General features: G+C 36.7%; 1 protein-coding gene across 2 annotated transcripts in view; it reads left to right on the forward strand.

Moving 5' to 3' along the window:
* LOC138700322 (juvenile hormone esterase-like) overlaps nt 1–24,532 on the forward strand; it is a 56,834-nt gene that overhangs the window by 19,482 nt on the left and 12,820 nt on the right. Inside the window, exons 4-6 of one of the 2 annotated variants that reach the window (XM_069826863.1) lie at nt 9,179–9,364; nt 12,249–12,469; nt 19,694–19,886. In XM_069826863.1, the coding sequence (XP_069682964.1) occupies nt 9,179–9,364; nt 12,249–12,469; nt 19,694–19,886 (600 nt within the window). The remainder of the gene's footprint in view (nt 1–9,178; nt 9,365–12,248; nt 12,470–19,693; nt 19,887–24,532) is intronic. The other variant, XM_069826864.1, reaches the window with a different exon arrangement.

A 24,532-nucleotide genomic window follows, 5' to 3' on the forward strand; every position in this document is an offset into this window, starting at 1 on the left:
GGGGCATGTTCCTCACACCTAAACAAGAAAGAAGTTCATATAAACATAAGTTCGAAAATGCTTAGTTTTCTTACAGTCTTACTAATAAATCGTGTATAGTTCTTATACGAGACTTATGCAGAGTTGAGATAGAAAACGTTACTAATAAACCGTGAATAAGCTATGGTCTTATAACCAGGCTGTAACTATACAATGGGAATTGCTTTGCAGTAGTTATATACACGAAACCCCTTGTTTAAGCGTTGTATATAGCGAAAAAAATGGCCGCCCCTCTAACAGCTGTTCGTATCGACTGTCATTTTGTGATGATGGTTGCCTAGTAACCAAAGAAGAACAAACCAAAGAGCACAGAATAATTAGAATAATATTACTGTAGCTTGTACTCTTTGACCAAAATATGGTATGGTAATCGATTAGAGCCAGTTGTACTATCGATACTTAACACGCCACTCTAGAGCGCTCTACCGGATGCAATAGAGAACCTCAGATATTCTATTACCTTTCGTAACGAAGTAATGACGAAACTATGACGTAGCTGTGTAACAGTTATACTGTTATACACGACGTATGTAGTGATTATTAGTAAGGAATTTACACACGACTTACAAACGAGCTACTCATTGTATAAGTCTACGACAGTTAAACGTCTGTATATAGGGTTTTTATTAGTAAGACCGTTAGTTATTAATGAAAGAACATAATGAAACATCTGTTAGATATTGTCAGCTTGGTAGCAAGTGTTGCAACTTTAATCAATTCAGAAACTCATAACAAAGTTCAAAATGTTCTCCTTAAGTAAACAAGTATCCTTGGCAACTCACAGCCATCTAGAATACAATGGGTGCATCAGCAGGCTTGTATCGATAACATCATTCGATTATCTAAAAAAAAAAAGAATATTATATCGGTTACAAACTTAAGTTAAGTTGAATAATTTGAACAATTTCGAGGGAAACATTGTTCCGGGGCCGGGTATCGAACCCGGGGGCCTTTGGTTAAACGTACCAACGCTCTCCCAACTGAGCTACCCGGGAACTCTACCCGACACCGATCCAATTTTTCCCTCTATATCCACAGACCTCAAAGTGGGCTGACAACCGTCAAGCAACCAACATTTGAGTGCACACTAACTCTGTGTGACTTTAAATTGTGGTTTTCTGTTACGTACAGTGACGTGTATTATGCAAATTAAGCTTTCAGGAATAATTCCCTGTAAAGTTAATTTGAATAATTTCTAGGGAAAAACTGTTCCGGGGCCGGGTATCGAACCCGGGACCTTTGGTTAAACGTACCAACGCTCTCCCAACTGAGCTACCCGGGAACTCTACTCGACACCGATCCAAGTTAAGTTGTTGGATTGTATCTCGAAACGTGTTCAACGTAAACCTTCGCATGACGTGATAGGAGCAAAACGAAAAAACCTAACATCATTGCAGTCTCTAAGAGACAGATCCTGTATTCTCGAGTGACTCCATGTCTACTAAAGCCACCGGCGTAGCTCAGTCGGCTAAGGCGCTTGCCTACCGATCCGGAGTTGTGTTCGGGAGCGGGTTCGATTCCCGCTTGAGCTGATTACTTGGTTGGGTTTTTTCCGAGGTTTTCCCCAACCATAAGGCAAATGTCAGGTAATCTATGGCAAATCCTCGGCCTTATCTCGCCCAATATCATCTCGCTATCACCAATCCCATCGAAGCTAAATAACCTCGTAGTTGATACAGCGTCGTTAAATAACCAAGTAAAATAAAAAAATAAATGTCTACTAATTTGCTGTTTATATCAGACAATGTTCCATATCTGTTATTTTTACACAAAACTGATTTCCACTCTTGCTTAATAACCTGTACTTGGTGTCTCATTAATTCTCTGTGTCATTTCCTCAATTAATTTGAGGGCTTCCGGCATCTCTTGCTCTGACTTTTCTAATCGTGTAATAGTTTGACACAGTTTGAAAATGGGTTTGTATGAAAACCAAATTATTCGTCAGAACCTTCAAATCCAGAGCGTTTTCCTTTGCGTATTTGTTGGCATTCATTCTACAGTACCCCCACCCACTGTACGCTTTACCACTATACTCAGTACGCCGTTAGGCGGATTTCCCACTGAACTGCTCTATTGGGTCCGAAGTCTCGAAGCCTGGTGATGTCCATTTTTATGTCATTTCTGGCTTCAGCACACAAAAATACATAAAAGAGTGCTAATTTTTTTTTTTAAGTTTTTTCATCGCAGTCCTGTGTTATGAATACATGTTTTTCACGTGAACTGGACACAGCCCTGTGTATGTACACATAGAAAAGGTTAATTAATTAAATAGTGAATGACTAAATAAAGAATTAAATAAATAAATGGTGGAAATTAAAATAATATGATGAATCACAGCAAAAATAAAATTATTTACACTGACTACTATTTCTTGTTTTGTTTCGGCACGTTGATTGCCTTATTCACTGAACAGCAGTCCTGAACGGTGTGCCATTCAGTATCACTGATCTATAGGCTACCTCATACCCATCTATATTGTTGCGGGTTGTTTGGTAACTCTAGGTAAACAAACGCAGGAATCTACCTACGACCAACTCCGTACCAGTCATTTCAATTGATGCCCATAGGAGCAAGCGCGCGCTTTAGAGCCCAGGAGAGCCTGAGCGCTTTACAGCGGAAAGGAAAGAAACAGACAAAAGAGGTGGTATATGCCGCTTGGTCGAACTATATTCAGGGATGGCCAGCACTGATTCAATGGATAAACTGAAGAGAACTTATTAAAACTGTATCCATGTTAATTTTTAGATTTGTCTGAGAAGTATAAGTGCATTATAAGAATGTAAGTTTTAATTTTAATGCTCATTTTTCACAAGTTTGAATTTTTATTCAAAAGAAATATTTTCTCAACTTCTGTTTTATAGATAAGTGAAATTTTCAGATATAGGCCTATTTATGTAGTAGCCTTACAGAATGTTTTCGTAAATCTAATATACCGTAAATACATATTACTGAAGATAGTGTATTGAAAATTTTGAAAATATTCGCATGGAAATTGTTTGTAAGGAAATGAATTAACAAAGCAACTACTGTTACATCATAAGCAAAAGATACGTGCCCATGTGTTGTAAAAATGTCAGCTCTATAGCTTCAGCAGATTTCGAGAAAATAATTTAATATTCTGATGATAGGAAGTTGCTCACCAATATCACCTTAAAAGCATAATGCGATAAGAGTTTTGTTATGCAATATTAGTTACACTTAAAACAGATACAGTACCTAGGTAACTTTGCTTTGTACTGTAATATTGTTTTGATTAGTTTATTGATTACTTTTATATTGCTAAATGTACCATCAATATTAATTCCAACTTCTCATGTCATACTCAATCTCTTTCTTTGGAATATCACTTTCTTTATGAATGATGTGTTTCATCCATTTAGTACAGTATAGTTGTACTGCTATGGAATTTATGTGAATATTCCTTCTTAACTCTTCATTATGTTATTAACGTTTAAAACACAATATTAAGAAATTGATATTATACTTTTGTTTTACAGACAGTATATATAATATTAAACAGAAAGAAGCCATATAAAAATAACGCCATAAAATTTCACGTTCTGTTTGAAGTTTGTGCACCACTGTTTTCTTAATCCAACAGGCTGCTTATTCATATACACAACCCTTCCTCTTTCCATACTTAGCGCTTGATGCCCGCGCACGACGTCAAGGTCAGAAAAATGCGCTTGCTTTGATATCACTGCCGAATACGTTCATTTTGAACCAATTTCTATCACGAACATTGAATTCCCCTCTATTGTTTCATTCTACCTTACAAACATCCAACTGAGTTTGAAAATATTTTGTATTTTCAACTACGTATAAGCCAATTGCATGTATCTTAGTTTAAGATGTGCTAATATTAGATGCAGCTTAGAAGTGATAAGATATACACTATCACAAGGGCATGGCTAATTGTTGGCTGTCAAGTGAACATGTGGAAAACAAGCTGATTTCACACTACACGTGTCTTACTTTATCGACAAAAAAGAAACAAGAATTGTTGAGGAAAAAACAAGGAAACAAATATGGAAGTTGTTAAAGTGGCAGCAGTTTTTTTTTTTTCTAATTCTTGTTTTGTTTTTCTGTAAAAGCGCTGTAGCGTTACAGGGAACTCCCATCCTTTCTGGGACCGAAAGAGAGACCAATGTATCAGTAAAGATAACACAGGTAGCTGGCTGTCCCTGAAAACCTGTTAACCGATGCATATCAGGCGTAATATTTTATCCTCTGATACCAACAGGATGCACTAGGCAAACTCAAGCTGTGGGGAGTCCCCAAGAGCAAGCTGAGAAAAATGGTGTAAGCAGGAATGTAGGGCCTAGTGACTTGAAAAAACCACTCAGAGTGATTGTTTACTCGTACAGGGCCCTGTGAGCTGGGAAGACATCTCTACGAGATAAGTACTGTATTTACTTGAGTAATTTCCCCTACACATAATTCTCCCCTCCCAATATTTTTGGACTTATTCTTCGAAATCATTTTATTTTCTCATTCTTACAAAAAAATACTGAATACCGTTCTTCCTTCTCGTGAAAATTCTAAGTATTGAAAAATTAGATCTGGAAAACCTAAGGTTTAGTTCGTTATTTAACGACACTTTATAACTACTTGGTTATCTAGCGTCGGTATAATTGATGATAAATTGTAAATTATGTTTTATTTAACGACGTTCGCAACTGCCGAGGTTATATCAGCGTCGCCAGTGTGCCAGAATTTTGTCCCTCAGGAATTCTTTTACATGCTAGTAAATGTACTGACATGATTTACAATTTATGTTGATTTTCAGATAAGCTATATACATGTAGGCCTATACTTATATCAAGTTTTAAAATATCAATCTTTATGACTTACCATACAATAAATACAAAAAGAAGTTATATTTTATAACATTTGTTCTAAATTTATTTATACAGGGTATTTCCGAATTGGTGTTACAAACTTTCAGGGATGATGACGAAGGGTACATAATTATGAAGACCTCCCTCAAAGAACGTTGTATATCATATGCAAAAGCCGTTGATATACAACGTTCTTTGAGGGAGGTCTTCATATATCAATTTGAGATCAGGAACCCTGATCCGGAAATGACCGAGTCGAAAGTTATAAGCAAAAATAGTTGTGTGCAAATGGAATTGTAATTTGGCACCACGTGCCCTCCTTCCCTTAACGTTTGGAACAGTCGTGGAAAAAATGGTATGGGCCGGATGTCTCCTACGTGGGTACGTGGGCCTGGAGAAGTTGCAGTGTCCAGTCGATCAGTCCTAGTGAAATGGAGGAGTACACGAGAGCGGAATAAGCAGACCTGATTTTCGAATACGGATGAGCCAATGGGAACAGTAGACAAGCTCACAGATTGTATCGGGGCAAGTACCCACGTAGGAGACATCCGACCCATATCATTTTTCCATGACTGTTCCAAAAGTTAAGGGAAGGAGGGCACGTGGTGCCAAATTACAATTCCATTTGCACACACATATTTTTGCTTATAACTTTCGACTCGGTCATTTCCGGACCAGGGTTCCTTATCTCAAATTGATACATGTGCCCTTCGCCATCATCCCTGAAAGTTTGTAACACCAATTCGGAAACACTCTGTAGATGCAAACGTTTTCACCCTCCTGGGGCATCATCAGGCAATACATAACAATGTCAAATAGGCCTATATGAAATATAAAACATTAACAAAAGAGTGGGTTGTTGTCATCATATCCTCGATTATATTTTAAGAATGACTTGCAATGTTATCAGAGTTGTCACACATACGCAAGTCATTCTTAATATTAATTGAGGATATGATGGCAACAACCCACTTTTGAGTTTATCTTCGTATTCGCAGTTGTATAATACACATTTCCATATGCAAAATAATGTTAATAGTTTATATTTGGTATTGTTATATATTGCCTGATGATGCCTCAGGAGGGCGAAAACGTTTGAATCTATAAATAAATTTAGAACAAATGTTATAAATAAAGCTCGGAACTTGGGGATTTGTGTCTTTGCGCGTGGCTAAGCGACGGACTTCAATGTCAACAAACTCCCGCTTCCAGCACGGAGGTACTGTCAGGTCTGCTATAAAAGTGGTTTCTGGCTGAAGCAACATATTGATAGTATTGTGGTAGGTTGAAACACGTAATTTTATAGCAGATATATAATAAAATAAACATCAGCAATATATCAAATTTACTGTACAGCTCTGTACATTATATTACAGTGTATGACTACTCACATTCGAAGATTTTCGAATCCATAACTTCTTCGTCAGTGAGTTAAACATGATTTGAAACGAGAAAAACTTATTTCCACGTCACATGAAATGACGGGAGCAAACTTAAAATAAATGTTTTAACTGTCACTGTTTTGTTCGATTTTCAGCAGTTGCTAGCTGATCTCTTATCTGAGAAAGATAAGTATATCCTAAATTTTTCTCGAAAATAGTTTTCAATTTGTGTGTCACTACTAGGGCAGATCACTCTACGACTTGATCCATGGCTATGGACAAATTTTCCAACAATTTAAGGGACTGCAATGTCTTTCAATGAATGCCGCTTCCAGCCTTTAGTTTGTGTGTGGCACAACTTACAAAATATAAACTCTCCATTCGTAGAAAATAATGTATCTCCTCCGAATTTCTCCACGAAATTCTGTACCTAAAATTTAAAAAATGTATTTTCAAACTTCTATAATACCCATTCGAATAACACGTATTTTCTAATTCCTCTAACAGACCGTTTATTTGTAATTCTCTGACTGTCACTGGCTTCAACATGACACAGTTTCCTCGTGCGTAGATGTGACCACTTTCTTAGTACATACGACTGTCCTTGAGCGCTTACAGCGTGAGCTTTGTATACGTTGTACCTGTAACCTTACTCATGCACACGACACACGTCCCCAAGTTCCGAGCTTTGGTTATAAAACATAACTTTTTCTTTTTATATTTATTGTATGGTAAGTCATAAATATTTATATTTTAAAACTTGATACAACTACTGACATTAGCCTGTCGCATTTAAGCACACTTAAAGGACTTGAGTTACGGAATGCGCTCTGGATCGAATCCTCAATGGGGGAAGAAATTTTCTCATGAAATCTCGGCCAGTGTATGGGACCGGTGGCCACGCAGCATCGTGATGCACTTGGGGAGCTACGATACGTACCGAAATCCGGTTAGGAAAGCCAGCTATAACGGTTGGGGGGATCATCGTACTAACCACACGACACCCCCATCCTGGTTGAATGATCGTCCACCTCTGCTTCGGCATGTGGACGTGAGGCCAGCAGCCGGCTGGTTGGTCATGGTCCTTCATGGGCTCTAGTGCCTCGGATCATTATTATTATTATTATTATTATTATTATTATTATTATTATTATTATTATTATAGGAATTTGCGATAGCGTGTTGGTATTTGATTTTGGGGAGATGAGGCCGAAAATTCGCTATACAGGGTGTTTCCGATGTGGTTTTACAAACTTTCAGGGATGGTGGCGAAGGGCACATGTACAGGGACATCATTTTACTTTTACTAACATTTTCAATATTAACTTGGCTATACCTCTGGATCAACGCCGTTTGCTACTCCTTTCCGCGACTGGAGTTCGATGATACTGACGTAATATATAAACAAATCACTTTACTAGGTATAGGAGGGAAGAAAAGTAGTTCATCCATTTACGTAAACTAGGAAATATTGTGCTTTTGAGTTTGCTCATTTTCATTAGGTTTTTGTTTAATCAAAATACAGTACAGTATTAACAATGAGTGTTTTTACTCACGAACTGAGCTGTCCATGCGGACGTATTTATTATGCAGTGTATATTATACTGTCTACAGCACATTAGCGTACAATTTAGAGAATGAAGTTAAATTGAAAAATAATCGTAATATGGATATTTAAACACATTTTTTTTTAATGGTGGCCGTTCATTTCGATACAGGCTTCAGTTCTAATGTGCATATTATTGCACTATAGACTATTGTACTTAATCCCAATTACCAGTTTCGTTCTTCGTACTAGTAACTCATGTTGAAATAATTCTGTACCTACTCTTTAAAAGAGTACCTTACGTACTGTAAATTCAATCTTCACTTCTGCCTGTTCCGAAAAAATAAAATTACTCAGACATGCTATCTACTGTCCGTCCAAGTGGTTATGTCGTAGGGTCGTAGAAAGGGAGGAAATCACGTGACAGTTAATTACTTAACGAGGCCCTTTTATTTAAGTTATTTTAAACAGTTGTATGGCTATAATATTACGTAGACGTCAAATTCCTAACAGAAATTGATGTTCTCAGAAAAGAGCTAAGACAGCCCAGCCACTAGGTGGCGAATAAAAGCTGGTGGGGGAAACAGGGATACGACGTAGGCAAATGGACGACAGTACCTGTGCGAAAATAATTCAATATTGAAAGCTCTTTCGTCACTGGAAAACGACAACATATTTTTGGAACGTACTGTTTATTATGACCGTAAGGCTACTATGACTGTATATGCGGTCTTGGATCTGGTGGAGGACGGTTTAACTTCATTAGTAGAAGGGGTGGGAGTGAAGTACATTAAAAATCTCAGGTACAATAAAAATTGAAGTAAAAATAAAATGATGTCCCTGTATTAATTTGAGATAAGGAACCATGGTCCGGAAATGACTGATTCGAAAGTTATAAGCAAAAATAGTTGTGTGGGCAAGGTATGTAGATGTAGAAGTGTGAAGAACTCGGAAAAGGAGAACTATGGAATGAAAATTTCTACGTTCGTTAAGCCGTAGCCAGTTTAGAGTTTGGAAGGATGGGGTAATGTGGTCAGCGTGACGGACATCGCAGACGAAACGAGCACAAGAATTATGAACACGCTGTAATCATTACGACTGGTTGACATTGAGGTCACACAATAATCAAAGTTTTTCCACTAGAATTTTTTTTTTTTTTTTAGTGATGGTGGGAGAAATTTTCGAATGCTGTTTAAGGAATGTAGTATGGAAAGCACTTTTTTTGGTAATATGAGTTACTTGGTAATTCCAGTTTAAATGCGTATCGAAGTAAACTTTGTGCCCACCATGTACAACGAGTTATAATTTTGTATAATTCGAAGAGTATATGTAGTGCAAACACAAGGTTAATATATGTTTTCTTCCATCAGGTTTTCTGAACTTAAAAACGAAAGAAGCTCCTGGAAATGCTGGATTGAAGGACCAAATACTGGCTCTGAAATGGGTTCAAGAAAACATAGCACAGTTCGGAGGAGATCCCAACAGAGTGACAATTTTCGGTCAGAGTTCCGGAGCAGTGTGCGTGCATCTTCTTACCCTATCTCCGCTGGCCAAAGGTAAGCAAGTACCAGTACATGATGCAGCACTTCCCGCCGAAGCATGAGGCAGAAGAGGATCTGTGTTACATTTTGTCTGATGTAGCGTTTATAGAGGAAGAGGGGTCCCTGGTTCTACTGCACTTCTATCATTTACCATATTAGAGTTCACCACTGTGGAGTAACGGTTAACATGTGTGACCGTGAAACAAGCGGGCCCAGGTTCAAATCCTGGTCGGGACAAGTTACCTGGTTGAGGTTTTTCTGGGGTTTTCCCTCAACCTAATAAGTGTAAATGCTGGGTAAAACTTTCGGCGTTGGACCTTACACTCATTTGTTCTAGCAATAAATTATTATTATTATTATTATTATTATTATTATTATTATTATTATTATTATTATTATCATTATCATCATCATATCCCTCACGTATTAGACCCTACAGGATTTGTTACGGTCTCATGCCAGCGCTTGCGTGGTCTTCCCAATTTCCTCTTTCCTCTTGGTACATAAGTAAGAATCTGTTTAGGCCATCTAGTGCGATCCATCCTTTCGACATGTTTTTTCCACTGAAGTCGATATTGTTGAACAAAATTAACTATAGGATCAATTTTGAGTTCCTGCAATATGTCCACATTTTTACGGTGTTCCAGCAAAGAGCATCCCGCTGTTCGTCGCATGAACCTCATTTCCGCTGTCGTCAGTATTTGCTCATCAGCTTTTCTGATGGTCCATGCCTCGCTACCGTAAGTGAGGACCGGTCGAGCTAGTGTTTTATATACCTTCAGCCTTGTATGTTTCTGAACATGGGAGGATTTGAAGACGGCGTTAATGACGCCAGTGATTTTTAAATTTAGATATTTTGTTCGACATATCTTCATCAGTGATGTAAGAGAGGTTATAACCTAAATAATTAAATGAATTAACACGTTCAATTAAAGTATTATTTATCATGATCTTACTTGGAATTGGGTTCTCTCCCGAAAATGCCATGACTTTTGTTTTCTCTTTTGAGATTTCCATATTGAAATCAGAGGCGATTATTTGCAAATTATAAATGGCTCTCTGTAAAGCATCCTCTGTTTGAGCGATAATAACCTGATCGTCGGCAAACATTAGTGTATCGAGAACTGTGTTTCGATTAATTTGAATTCCAGCGTGATGACTTTGCCTCCAAATGTATAAAAATATGGTTCATATATATAATAAACAAGAGGGGAAAGACCGCACTCTTGTCTAACACCTTGGTTGATGGAAGTCCAGCTAGTAGTTCCGCGTTCAGTTCTTATGGCAATTTCATTTTGTTCATACAGTGACATCATTTTATTTTTACTTCAATTTTTATTGTACCTAAGTTTTTGAATGTACTTCACTCCCACCCCCTCTACTAGTAAACTTATAACCGTTCACGACACAGAGCCGAGGGCGCGTAAGCAGTACTGAGTTAGTGAGTATAGTACGCTCCAGAAATATATTCGCGTTTTCCAGTGACGAAAGAGCTTTCAATATTGAATCATATTTTCGTACAGGTACTGTCGTCCGTTTGCCTACGTCGCATCCCGGTTTCCCCCCACCTGCTTCTGTTCGCCCCTCTGTAAAGGCTAGTGGCTGGGCTTTCTTAGCTCTTTTCTGAAAACATTAATTTCTGTTAGGAATTGGACGTCTACGTAATAATATACAACTGTTTAAAATAACTTAAATAAAAGGGCCTCGTTAAGTAATTAACTGTCACCTGATCCCCTCCCCTTTCTACGACCCTGCGACAAAACCACTTGGACGGACAGTAGATAGCATTTCTGAGTAATTTTATGTTTTCGGATCGGGCCGAAGTGAAGATTGAATTTACAGTACGTAAGGTACTCTTTTATAGAGTAGGTACACAATTATTTCAACATGATTTACTCGTACGAAGGACGAAACTGGTAATTGGAATTAGGTGCAATAGTCTATAGTGCGATAATATGCACAAAAGAACTGAAGCCTCTATCGAAATGAACGGCCACCATTTTCAAAAATTGTGTTTAAATATCCATATTATGATTATTTTTCAATTTAACTTCATTCTCTATATTGTACGCTAATGTGCTGTAGACAGTATAATATACACTGCATAATGAATACGTCTGAATGGATAGCTCAATTCGTGAGTAAAAACACTCATTGTTAATACTGTACTGTATTTTGATTAAACAAAAACCTAATGAAAATTATCAAACTCAAAATTGCGATATTTTCTAGTTTACATAAATGGATGAACTACTTTTCTTCCCTCCCTATACCTAGTAAAGTGATTTGTATTTTACGCCAGTATCATCGAACTCCAGTCGTGGAAGGGGTAGCAAACGGTGTTTCCTGTTTCAATCGTTAATAGAAAAGTATAACAAGGTTAATATTAAAAATGTTAGTAAAAATAAAATGATATCCCTGTATAAATTATAAATGGAGAGAATGATTTGGTATGGCACATTATCATAGCGTAAAATCTCTAAAAGTTTATTTCTATCAACTCTATCACAAGCTTTTATGAAATCAATAAAAGCTAAGTGGGTTGGAATATTAAATTCTCTGGACTGCTGTGCGACAGGCTTGTAACCTATCCACAGGAACGCTATATTACATTCAAGTCTCATAATATTAACAGCCGTTATTATTATTATTATTATTATTATTATTATTATTATTATTATTGTTATTATCTGAAGTCTGATTAGTGTACTATGTATCTAGTCATCATTGTAACCAATGGAGGGGGAAAAGAACTTGCCACCATTCCCCATTATCTCCTGACTTAGTTGCCTCATGAATCATAAGTGATGTCTTTTTTGATGTCATTTGTGAGGCTGAAACATGTCTTCGAACAGATGACTAAGTATTACATTTGTGCACTTACTTTATCCTATTCCAGGGCTATTTCACAATGCAATTTCTCAGAGTGGGACCGCGCTGGTGCCATGGGGGTTCCAAACAGAGGACGACAGAGCAGCAGCAATGAGTATACTGACGATGCGGTTATTAATATTTGACTTCAAATTAGAGGTCCTGTTCTCTGGTGGATTACTGAAAATAATGAAGGAAATGGACCCCAAGAAAACCGTGCAGTTCGCAAGTTTATTCGGCAACCTACAGGTAAAAAATTACAATTGTTATTCTGGCTTACAAACACATTTCTGTTTCGAATATGTATTGAATTTTTAATCAGTGGTATAGCAATGATTGGTGTAATTTTAAATTGCTCCATAATACAGGGTGGTCCAAAAGTCTCGGTTCATTTTGTTGAAAGCATGGTCCAACATTAATGATTGTTACATATGTTATTTGTCAGAAGTCCATGCACAGTTCAATCTGCCACCCCATCCATATCGAAGCACTGCTACGATCCTTTCACTATCGCTCTAAAAGCATTACGAAGCTTGCGTGGTGTAATAGCTGCTAATGCTTCGTAATTGCGTTGCCGTAAATGAGGAAGGTCACGAATCTTTGTCTTGTACATATGGGACTTAATAAAATCCCAAGCAAAAAAATTTAGGATTAAGTCTGGTGAACGTGGTGTCCACAGTCTTGGCGCAGCTCTGCCGATCCATTGATCCGGAAAGGTTTCATTCCGGTAGTCACACACAACCATAGCGTTGTCCACACCTGTGGAGTAACGGTCAGCGCGTCTGGCCGCGAAACCAGGTGGCCCGGGTTCGAATCCCGGTCGGGGCAAGTTACCTGGTTGAGGTTTTTTCCGGGGTTTTCTCTCAACCCAATACGAGCAAATGCTGGGTAACTTTCGGTGCTGGACCCCGGACTCATTTCACCGGCATTATCACCTTCATATCATTCAGATGCTAAATAACCTGGATGTTGATACAGCGTCGTAAAATAACCCAATAAAAAAACCATAGCGAAGTGGGGTGGAGCACCATCTTGCTGAAAGACAACGGAGTGTAAAACACCATCCTGTGTAAGCTGTGATTGTAGGAATGAAGATTCGAAATATATAAAATTTAATATAGGATGCCATTTAAAAAAGTGTTATTTTTTGCCACATTCTGTACATAAATCAATACTTTTGAGAGATTACAGTCATAAGTTTTAGTTAGATATCTCCAACAACTTTCGTTCTTGGTATTTTTTCATAAAATGAATATAGGCCTATAATAGTACATTATGTAACGAGCCTATAATGGTAGTAATTAAGACACGAGTATGTTTATGAAACGAACGCAAGCGAGTTTCATAATTTTCATACGAGCGTCCTAAGTACCATTATAGTCAAGTTTCATACGACTTTTTATGCTCGACTATATTTCTAACTTGAAATTATTCATAAGTATTCATGTTATTCTTATCTGACTGAGGAGCGGAACTGACCTTGTGCAATACCTCGTAAATTGTGAGATGTGCGCAGACGCGAAAGTATTGATTTTTTCCGAGAAACAAATGTCGACATTGACCTTGATATAATCTAGAGAGTAAAATAAACATTAATCTTGATATAACCTTGAAATTGAATTAGATATTGAAAAACGAGATGACAAATTGAATTTATTTGAATATTATTTACAATTAACGCTAATTATTATAGTAACAGAACTGACTTTATTTCAAATATAGGTGATTTATTGTGCAATTGGTGAAATGAATTTGCGGGAATGTGCTTTGTGGAAGGCTGGAAGATGATGGTGAATTGATGTTAATTTGTGTGTTGTTTTTTTCGAGTGAGTTTGATATTGTATTTGAGATTTCAATTTTATTTTGGATGGATTCTTCAACATAACATTTTGCGACAGTATTCGATTTCCAGCCTCCGTGACGTTTCAATGTTGTGATGTCGCCCCCAGCGTCTACTAAAATTGTCGCAGAACTCCTGCGAAAACAGTTGTCTTTCGATTGCATATCCGAGAATAATCGATACTTGCGCTTTCATATTGCTACAATGGTATTTTCTGATTGGTGGAGCACCTGAACTTTAATGAATAGGTGTACTTTAATGAGGTCCATTAAAGGGCTGCTACCAGGTGTATAATTACTACATTTCGGCTTGGTCGAGCATGAAGAGTTATTAGCAACATCCCATACTTAATTAACACACTGTATGTATATACGTTATATTTATTTTGATGTATTATTGCACTCGAATTTGCAAGTATAGGCCTATTGCATCGAACATTTTGTCTCGGACAGGGCGGTTTTGTTTCCGCGATCACACACATTGTTGTCAGACTGCATATGACATTCGTCCCGGTCAACCACAGACCGTTCCGGACGGTCCCAAACAAAACGGTGGTCTTCTCAAGTTTCGTTCACTTCCGGATATTTCATTCTGCGCATGCGTGAAGTCTATCTGCTCACGGATTCACCGTATTTGTTCTATGTTCAGTGTGGGTTATATTCTGTAGTATAATCACTGTATAAAAATGGGAGTATAAGGGTACAGTACATCAGTTATTCATAGATTTCAAAAAGGCATATGACTCGGTTAAGAGGGAAATATTATATGATATTCTTATTGAATTTGGTATTCCCAAGAAACTAGTTCGATTAATTAAAATGTGTTTTAGTGAAACTTACAGCAGAGTCCGTATAGGCCAGTTTCTATCTGATGCTTTTCCAATTCACTGCGGGCTAAAGCAAGGAGATGCACTATCACCTTTACTTTTTAACTTCGCTTTAGAATATGCCATTAGGAAAGTCCAGGATAACAGAGAGGGTTTGGAATTGAACGGGTTACATCAGCTGCTTGTCTATGCGGATGACGTGAATATGTTAGGAGAAAATCCACAAACGATTAGGGAAAACGCGGAAATTCTAGTTGAAACAAGTAAAGCGATAGGGTTGGAAGTAAATTCCGAAAAGACTAAGTATATGATTATGTCTCGTGGCGAGAATATTGTACGAAATGGAAATATAAAAATTGGAGATTTATCTTTCGAAGAGGTGGAAAAATTCAAATATCTTGGAGCAACAGTAACAAATATAAATGATACTCGGGAGGAAATTAAACACAGAATAAATATGGAAAATGCCTGTTATTATTCGGTTGAGAAGCTTTTATCATCCAGTCTGCTGTCAAAAAATCTGAAAGTTAGAATTTATAAAACAGTTATATTACCGGTTGTTCTTTATGATTGTGAAACTTGGACTCTCACTTTGAGAGAGGAACAGAGATTAAGGGTGTTTGAGAATAAGGTGCTTAGGAAAATATTTGGGACTAAGAGGGATGAAGTTACAGGAGAATGGAGAAAGTTACACAACGCAGAACTGCACGCATTGTATTCTTCACCTGACATAATTAGCAACATTAAATCCAGACGTTTGAGATGGGCAGGGCATGTAGCACGTATGGGCGAATCCAGAAATGCATATAGAGTGTTAGTTGGGAGGCCAGAGGGAAAAAGACCTTTGGGGAGGTCGAGACGTAGGTGGGAAGATAATATCAAAATGGATTTGAGGGAGGTGGGTTATGATGATAGAGACTGGATTAATCTTGATCAGGATAGGGACCAATGGCGGGCTTATGTGAGGGCGGCAATGAACCTCCGGGTTCCTTGAAAGCAAGCAAGTAAGTAAGTAAGTATATACAATCGCGAAGGTCAATACGTAGTAAATATGCAAACATTAGATAGTTGCTCACCACTAGAATCGCTAATATCGCCTCATTACAGGCAATGCAAAATAGTGCCGTCACAGTCTATTGTTTCTAGCACCCTCAAAACTCAAGCTTCGTGACTGTATGTAGTAGACTGTGGTATAATTTTATTCTTACATTGTACATATTGACGAGTATTTCAGAAGTCAATTTAAATTTGATGTAGACGCAGATAGACTTGTTTGTGTACAAGCAAGGCCCCACTTTTTGATTATACATTGAAAAAAAAAAAACAACATAAGATGGTATTGTCGGACCATCGGATCTGTGCCCCTTCAGCGCTGTCGTCGTTCTTGGAAAAGTTAACGCCTCTACTCACCCCATTCTACCCGCTTTCCTCCCACCACGTTAAACAGCAGGCCACGAACCTTGCCGAATAGGGATGTTGCCAAACTTCCGTCAAACGGTGTCATAAATGACTGATCCTCCATGCTACAATATTATTTCTTTCAATCAAAATACATCTTGTATTTCTACATTTTTAAACCTAAATCCCATGTCTCGAATCACTTTCCGTAGTTTTTGTCTCCAACCTTGGAAATTATTGCTTCTCTCGCAAGCTTCAGTAATTTCTTCAATGTTGAAACTTATTTCTGCACGGTATAAAATTCTTGTATCTTTCTTCTTAAAATACATCGGTCCATATCATCTACAATAATTAAAAGTTCCCTTGGTCTGTTCTTCTCTGGCGATTCTAGCTTTTCATCTCCTGCACAGACTCCCTCTGTCCTGATTTTCTTTATTAGGAGTTCTGGCCTGTCTATATAAATTACATAAAATGTTGTATTATCAGTTAAGTAAGTAATTTTAATACATAATAATTTAAATAAAATAAGCCTCACCTGTGATATCAGTTGCTCTTTTCGTTGCCTGATTTATAGGAAACAGATATTGACCTGTTTGTTTCTCTTCATCGCAAAATGCTATTACGTACTTGCTTAATAATATTTCTTTCGCCACTCCGTGCTACAGTTTTCATGTTGAGTTGGCAACACTGGACTGCAAGTGCAAATATTGTAAACTGTCCCGCAAGAAGGCCAAAATTTTGAGTAGTGGGGGACAGAAAGGGAGAGAGATAGAAAAGAGAGAGATAGGAATGCAGGGAGAGAAATGAATTACCGAGGCTGAGAAGGAATTAGGGTTCAGTTCGCATATCTTAAGGGGGCACAGATCCGATGGTCCGACTATAAGAGCAGATAAACTGTGGGAAGATGTTTCGAAAGGAAATACTACATTATTTATAAAACCAAATATAATAATTCACATACATCTTGATTACACAACTTTTAACACTGTATCACTTCGAAATATGTATGATAAGACTTTCTTGTGTTAAATTCTAACGTACCTTGTTAACATGTTTCGACCTATTTATGGGTCATCCTCAGAACTGGTCGTTGTTGGTCTTGGCGCCTCTTGTTTTGTTTCCTGTGAGGGTGTGTTCGTGTGGTATAATGTAGAGTCAAAGAGTATATGTGTTCTGAAATTGAGTTCTGTGTTGAGAATTTCGTTGGGGTGTGTTTTCGTGTGTCTGTATATTTCGTATTGTTCTAGTGTGTTGAGTTTCTGGCTTTTTGGTTGGATGTGTAGTATTTCCATGTCTGTGTTGATGTCTCTGTGGGTGTGGTTAGCATTTGTGATGTGTTCTGCATATGTGGAGGTGTTTTGTAATTTTGTTATGGCTGTGATGTGTTCTTTGTAACGTGTTTGAAATGATCTGCCTGTCTGTCCTATGTAGAAGTTGTTGCAGGTGTTACATTTGAGTTTGTATATGCCCGTGTGGTTGTATTTGTTTGTTTGTGTCTTGAGATGTTTTTGTGGAGTGTTATTTGTTCTATATGCGATGTTGTAATTTAATTTCTTGAATGAGGTTGCAATTTTGTGTGTGTTTTTGTTTACGTATGTTAGTGTGATGTATTTTTTGTGTTCTTGTGTTTGTGTTGTATTCTTATGTTTTTTGTGATTATGTTTTGTCTTACGTATTATGTTGTCTATTAGGTTAGGGTTGTATCCGTTTTCTTTTACTATGTATTTGATTGTGTTTAGCTCTTCGAAATTATCAACACACAACTCAATTTCAGAATACATACACTCTTTGACTCTACATTACACCACACGAACATACCCTCACAGGAAACAAAACGAGAGGCGCCAAGACCGACAACGACAAGTTTTGAGGATGACCCATAAATAGGTCGAAACATGTTAACAAGGTACGTTAGAATTTAACACAAGAAAGTCTTGCCACACATTTCGAAGACAATAATTCAGTTTTTTTGGTTCAAAGGATGAATCGAACAACTTCTATTTATGTAATTTTCTTCTTATACAGGGACATCATTTTATTTTTAGTAACATTTCTAATATTAATCTGACTATACCTTTGGATCAACGATTAAGAACCGGAAACACCGTTTGCTACCCCCTTCCACAACTGGAGTTCGATTATACTGGCGTAAAATACAAACAAATCACTTTACTAGGTATAGGAGGGAAGAAAAGTAGTTCATCCATTTACGTAAACTAGGAAATATCGCGATTTTGAGTTTGATCATTTTCATTAGGTTTTTGTTTAATCAAAATACAGTACAGTATTAAAAATGAATGTTTTTACTCACGAACTGAGCTGTCCATGTGGACGTATTCATTATGCAGTGTATATTATACTGTCTACAACACATTAGCGTACAATATAGAGAATGAAGTTAAATTGAAAAATAATCATAATATGGATATTTAAAAACATTTTTGAAAATAGTGGCCGTTCATTTCGATACAGGCTTCATTTCTAATGTGCATATTATCGCACTATAGACTATTGTACGTAATTCCAATTACTAGGTTCGTACTTCGTATCAGTAACTCATGTTGAAGTAATTCTGTACCTACTCTATAAAAGAGACCTTACGTACTGTAAATTCAATCTTCACTTCTGCCCGATCCGAAAAAATAAAATTACTCAGACATACTATCTACTGTCCGTCCAAGTGGTGTTGTCGAAACGTCGTAGAAAGGGAGGAAACCACGTGACAGTTAGTTACTTAACGAGGCCCTTTTATTTAAGTTATTTTAAACAGTTATAATATTACGTAGACGTCCAATTCCCAACAGAAATTAATGTTCTCAGAAAAGAGCTAAGACAGCCCAGCCACTAGCATTTACAGAGAGGCGAATAGAAGCAAGTGGGGGAAACCTGGATGCGACGTAGGGAAATGGAAAATGATGCAATATTGAAAGCTCTTTCATCACTGGAAAACGCGAACATATTTTTGGAACGTACTGTTTACTATGACCGTAAGGCTACTATGACTGTATATGCGATCTTGGATCTGTGTGGAGGAGGTTGAACTTCATTAGTAGAAGGGGTGGGAGTGAAGTGCATTAAAAACTCAGGTACGATAAAAATTAAAGTAAAAATAAAATGATGTCCCTGTATTTATGTGATTTTCTTCATCTAAATACATAAAATAATAGATCATTTCTACGATTTCGTCATCCGTTGACATTATGCCACAATTGTTAGTAGCAGTGCATGGGAAAAAAAACTACGTACAACCAGGCAAAATTCTGTTAGAGGCCGTCCGAGATACTCCTAGACAGACCGAAACATCTTGTCCGGTATCGAACGGTCCGAGACGAAATTGCCCCGTCCGAGACAGAATGTCCGACACAGTTCGTTGCCGGCCTTAGAGAAAGAATGTCTATTTCATTTCTAGGTTCCTATTTCTTCGATTTTCAATGGAACTACAGACATAACGATTTCTATCGGTCCTACAGTTGACACAGATTCTCCTGCCGGCGAGGTGTCCATTCCTAAAATGCCTATAGATATAATAAAGTCAGGGGAATTTTCATACGTTCCTTACATAATGGGAATGAATTCTGCAGAAGGAATGCTTGTTACCGGAGGTAAGTAGAAAATAGAGCACCTTGATCTGTACGGAATGGAAATGAAATACCCTTGCAGATTAAAAGGGACGATAGGGTACACGTAAACGAATCGAAAACCTATATTACGTTTTGTGATTAAATGCACGGTTAACTAGAAAATTAAGTTTGAAGTTTCACCAGTCCGGCAACATCGCCGCTAACACACCTCTCTACCTTCTTTCCGTAATACAGATGTAAGAGATCAACGAACTCAGGTCTGTTTCCATATGGTCTGTCCAAAACAACTTCCGACCTGACAAATGGCGCCTTTAGCATGTTACCATGGCAACCATTCAAATCAACCAATCACAAGAGACGCGTAACCATGGCAACGGGACGGTGTTGCCTTGTCTATGTTTACAAGTTTCACGTGAATACCAGGGCCTAGTAGTGAATACAGTGGCCGGAATGACTGAGTTGGCTGGTTAACGCGTTCTTTGTGTGAATTAAAAATATTATTTAGTTGTATTATTGTTTTAGTGTATCGATAATTATTGTGTTTAAATTATATTACACTATTATCTTCGTTGTCATTGGTGGAGTGTGTGTTTTCTAGTTTCTGCTAGAGTTTTTAAATAGATGTCTTGTGCAATGTCGGAAGGAAGGAAAGGCAGGCGGAGAATAAAGAATATTGTACAAGGTGCCCCGTTAAAGAGTCAAGCGCGAGAGATGATTGTTATGTAAGAGAGTATTTTGACAGGAGAAAAGATACTGGCGGGCCTCTTTTACCTTTGGCGCAAGTCGTAATGAGAACTGTTGCTTGTGTTAAAATTAATAAGAGCACTGTTACCAATATTTGAAAAGAAAAAGGCCGTGCACATTTTTAATTATAAATATTTTTACAGTTTGCAATTTTTTCAACGCCTTTCTAACAATATTACATTGAAGAATACCGGCACTCATAAAAGTGGAGGCTTCGTATTAAATTAAAACTGTTTTTACAGTTTACAGTCCTTTCGACGCTTTTCTAACGGTATTTACATTGAAGAATACTACTACTACTACTACTACTACTACTACTACTACTACTACTACTACTACTACTACTACTACCAATTATTATTATTATTATTATTATTATTATTATTATTATTATTATTATTATTATTATAGGCTAATAACAATAATAATTTACACAAATTTTAATGCCTAGTGTTCAACAAATTGGTTAGAAATGTATGTGCTCATGTCAGCCGTTCATTACTGCACTCTATCGGCAGCGCGCTCGATTACACGACAGATGGGCAACATGACAACACTGCTCCCCCTTCTCTATAAGCTGTCAAGTCGGAAGTAGTTTTGGTCAAGGTATAGGTCAGGCATGTTAAAGTGAGTCATAGATGGCATTTGCCATATCCATCGTTCATCTTTTCTACAGTGGCCAGGTGCTTGACAGCTGAGCTGAGAGTTCGATTTCTCGAAGTTGAGTTGCTAGTCTCTTGTCATAGTAAACCTACTAAAATCAAGGTTATAGTTCGTAGTAGATTATTTTTATAGGAGACAGCTGCTACAATTTCCACGCGAGCCACAGCCCTCTCGTAGTGGCGAGTGACCTTGACAAGACCTAGGTGAACCTCTCTTTCTCTGGCAATGTTGCAATCTGTTCGGATCGTTTGGTGGTTTAAAATTAGTGGTTTTTAAATTAAATTTACACGAAAACCGTTCAAGCTATGAAAATACACCAGGAGAACAAATGATTCTTTGTTACATTTTCTATCGATATGGACAAAAACTACGATTCTATTCGCAGTAGTTACCGAATAAAAGGGCGTTAAAAATTTGGGGTAAAACACTGTTTTCTTAGAAAACTGTGAACTTTCCACCAATATTATATTACACTTTTTTGTTACATACAACGTCAGCTATTTGCTCTGAAAATCTGCAGGATTATTTCACTTCCACCCTGTTTAAGGTTATAGAGACTGTCCTTTGAATTTAATGTCCTTGAACTTAGCGATATTTAGTACAAAATACGTCTAGTAACCTACGTTGTCACAGCCCTGCACATAACAGTGAGAGGTTAGGTCTTAGAATAATATTCACTGATGGTAAGTAGGTACAGTGAAACCTGTTCAAATCGGAACCTGAATAATCCGGAATCCTGTCTATTTCGGAACAATTTATTGGTCCCGGCGAAATTTGTATGTATTATGTGTAATTTCTTCTGAATAAAACGGAAACTGTTCAACGCGGAAACGGAAACTGTCTGCTACTGTTAAAAACGGAAATAATATTTTCGACACACTACTGTATAATGTAAACTATATTTTGAAACAGTGTGTGCTTTCAAGGAATGTACGAAATACATAGGTCACTAAGATAGAAACAAGTTTTCTTTGCAAAATTTTTTAGATTGCGAGGGTGTGTTGCCCTGGTGGTCATACATTTTATTACCCTATTGAGTATGTAGACGAGTCCCTTCAAAGAAATTCAATGCGTCACCCCTGTATACTGTCATAGCTGGGTAGAACGCAAGTCTATTAGTGAGTTCGTGATGAAAAAAAGTTGCGTAAAATTTTTGCACTATCATTAACTGATGAAGTAAAAGTTATCGAGGAAAATTAGAAATGAAGCGTATGGAAAATAATGTTGAAATGTAGGAATGGAAAACTCAGGTGTAACTTAACACTTTCAAAAATAAAGGCCGTATCATGAGTGAGTGGCTTGCGGTCAATAATGTTGACATAAACGGAAACAGAAAACAACTGGCTACATAGAAATAAATCAACTGTTGTGGGAGTGGATTATTCTGGCCCTTTCAAAGATCATGCCAATTTCTGGACCTTTTCTGCAATGCAAACCCTTGAACTGGAAAATAAATTAGATAATCCAGAATTCAAGGCTTCTAATGAATGGCTCCTAGTCCAAGTAAATAATGTGTTGTGATATACAGTGCAGTATTATAGTATATGGTTAGATATTAAATGTAGTGTAAGTAATAAACTTTATAGTGTTTAATGAGTGAGTTGCGATACAATTTATACAGGAAATGAGATTTTCATCAAGATCATTCACCAATTAAATAAGCGGCAGGAAGCTGATTTAATGTCAGTAGTATTAAACGGAATATTTTGTAATTCCTACAATTTGCGGCATACCATTTTGTTTTTCATTTATACAAATGATAAAATATTCCATTTTAACTTCACACCTGAATAACACGGAAACCTGTCCACAACGGAAAAAAATTAGGACCATGTTACTTCGTCTTGAACAGGTTTCACTGTATCTCACAGTGTTTAACCTTTCTGTATAAGATTACTTTTACTACAGATCAGAGTACCAGGAATTTACGTCCATGTAGCCTCCAAAATACAAGGAATAATCATCTGGTCTTAGAGAATGCTTGAAAAGAGCCAGATCTGAAGCTGAAAGGCTGAGGCTGTAATATTTTATCCAGGCGGCCCGGATTCGGACTTCGAACCGTTTATGTTTGACAAAACAGATGTTGTGAAGGTTTCCTTGGGTACTCCTGTTTCCTTCCTTATCCCGCCAACGTTCTGCACCTTCTCTCAGTCAATATCACTACAAAGTTAAAAATATGCTAACGTGAAGTCTTGATGGTAATTATTGTTGATGCTGACGTACAAAAGGTTTGGACCTCCGGATCCTGGGGGTCATATATTAAGACTAAGTAGACTTGATGCACTTCTTAAAATGGAAAAAAATGGCGTGTCGGAACGTGATTCATATTCGAGTTTACCTCAGTCATACCTTTATTTATTTATTTATTTATTTATTTATTTATTTTTTATTTATTTATTTATTTATTTATTTATTTATTTATTTATTTATTTATTTATTTATTTATTTACTTGCTTACTAGACAGCGGTATAGCTCTGTCGGCTAAGGCGCTTACTTGCCGATCCGGAGTTGCGCTCGGGCGCGGGTTCGATTCCCGCTTGGTCTGATTATATGGTTGAATTTCTTCCGAGGTTTTCCCCAACCATAAGGCAAATGTCAGGTAATCTATGTCGAATTCTCGGCCTCATCTCGCCAAATATCATCTCACCATCAACAGTCTCATCAACGCTAAATATCCTCGTAGTTGATACAGCATTGTTAAATAACCAAGTAAAATAAAAAAATACTTATTTATTTATTTATTTCATAATATATTTACAATTAAAAAATTACTTTTTTTTCATTCATAATATATTTACTTATTTGTTTGTTTCTCTGTTTCTCTCTCTGTATGTTTATTTATTTATGTATTCAGTTACTTATTTATTTATTTATTTATTTATTTATTTATTTATTTATTTATTTATTTATTTATTTATTTATTTATTTATTTTTAGTTACTTATATATTTATCTATTTATTTATTCACTTATTCATTTATTCACTTCTTCACTTATTGACTTATTTACTTATTTATTTATTTATTTATTTATTTATTTATTTATTTATTTTTAGTTAGTTATATATTTATCTATTTATTTATTCACTTATTCATTTATTCACTTATTTACTTCTTCACTTATTGACTTATTTACTTATTTATTTATTTATTTATTTATTTATTTATTTATTTATTTTTAGTTATTTATATATTTATCTATTTATTTATTCACTTATTCATTTATTCACTTATTTACTTCTTCACTTATTGACTTATTTA

Source organism: Periplaneta americana, chromosome 5 (genome assembly GCF_040183065.1).
Source record: "Periplaneta americana isolate PAMFEO1 chromosome 5, P.americana_PAMFEO1_priV1, whole genome shotgun sequence".
NCBI lineage: Eukaryota > Metazoa > Arthropoda > Insecta > Blattodea > Blattidae > Periplaneta > Periplaneta americana.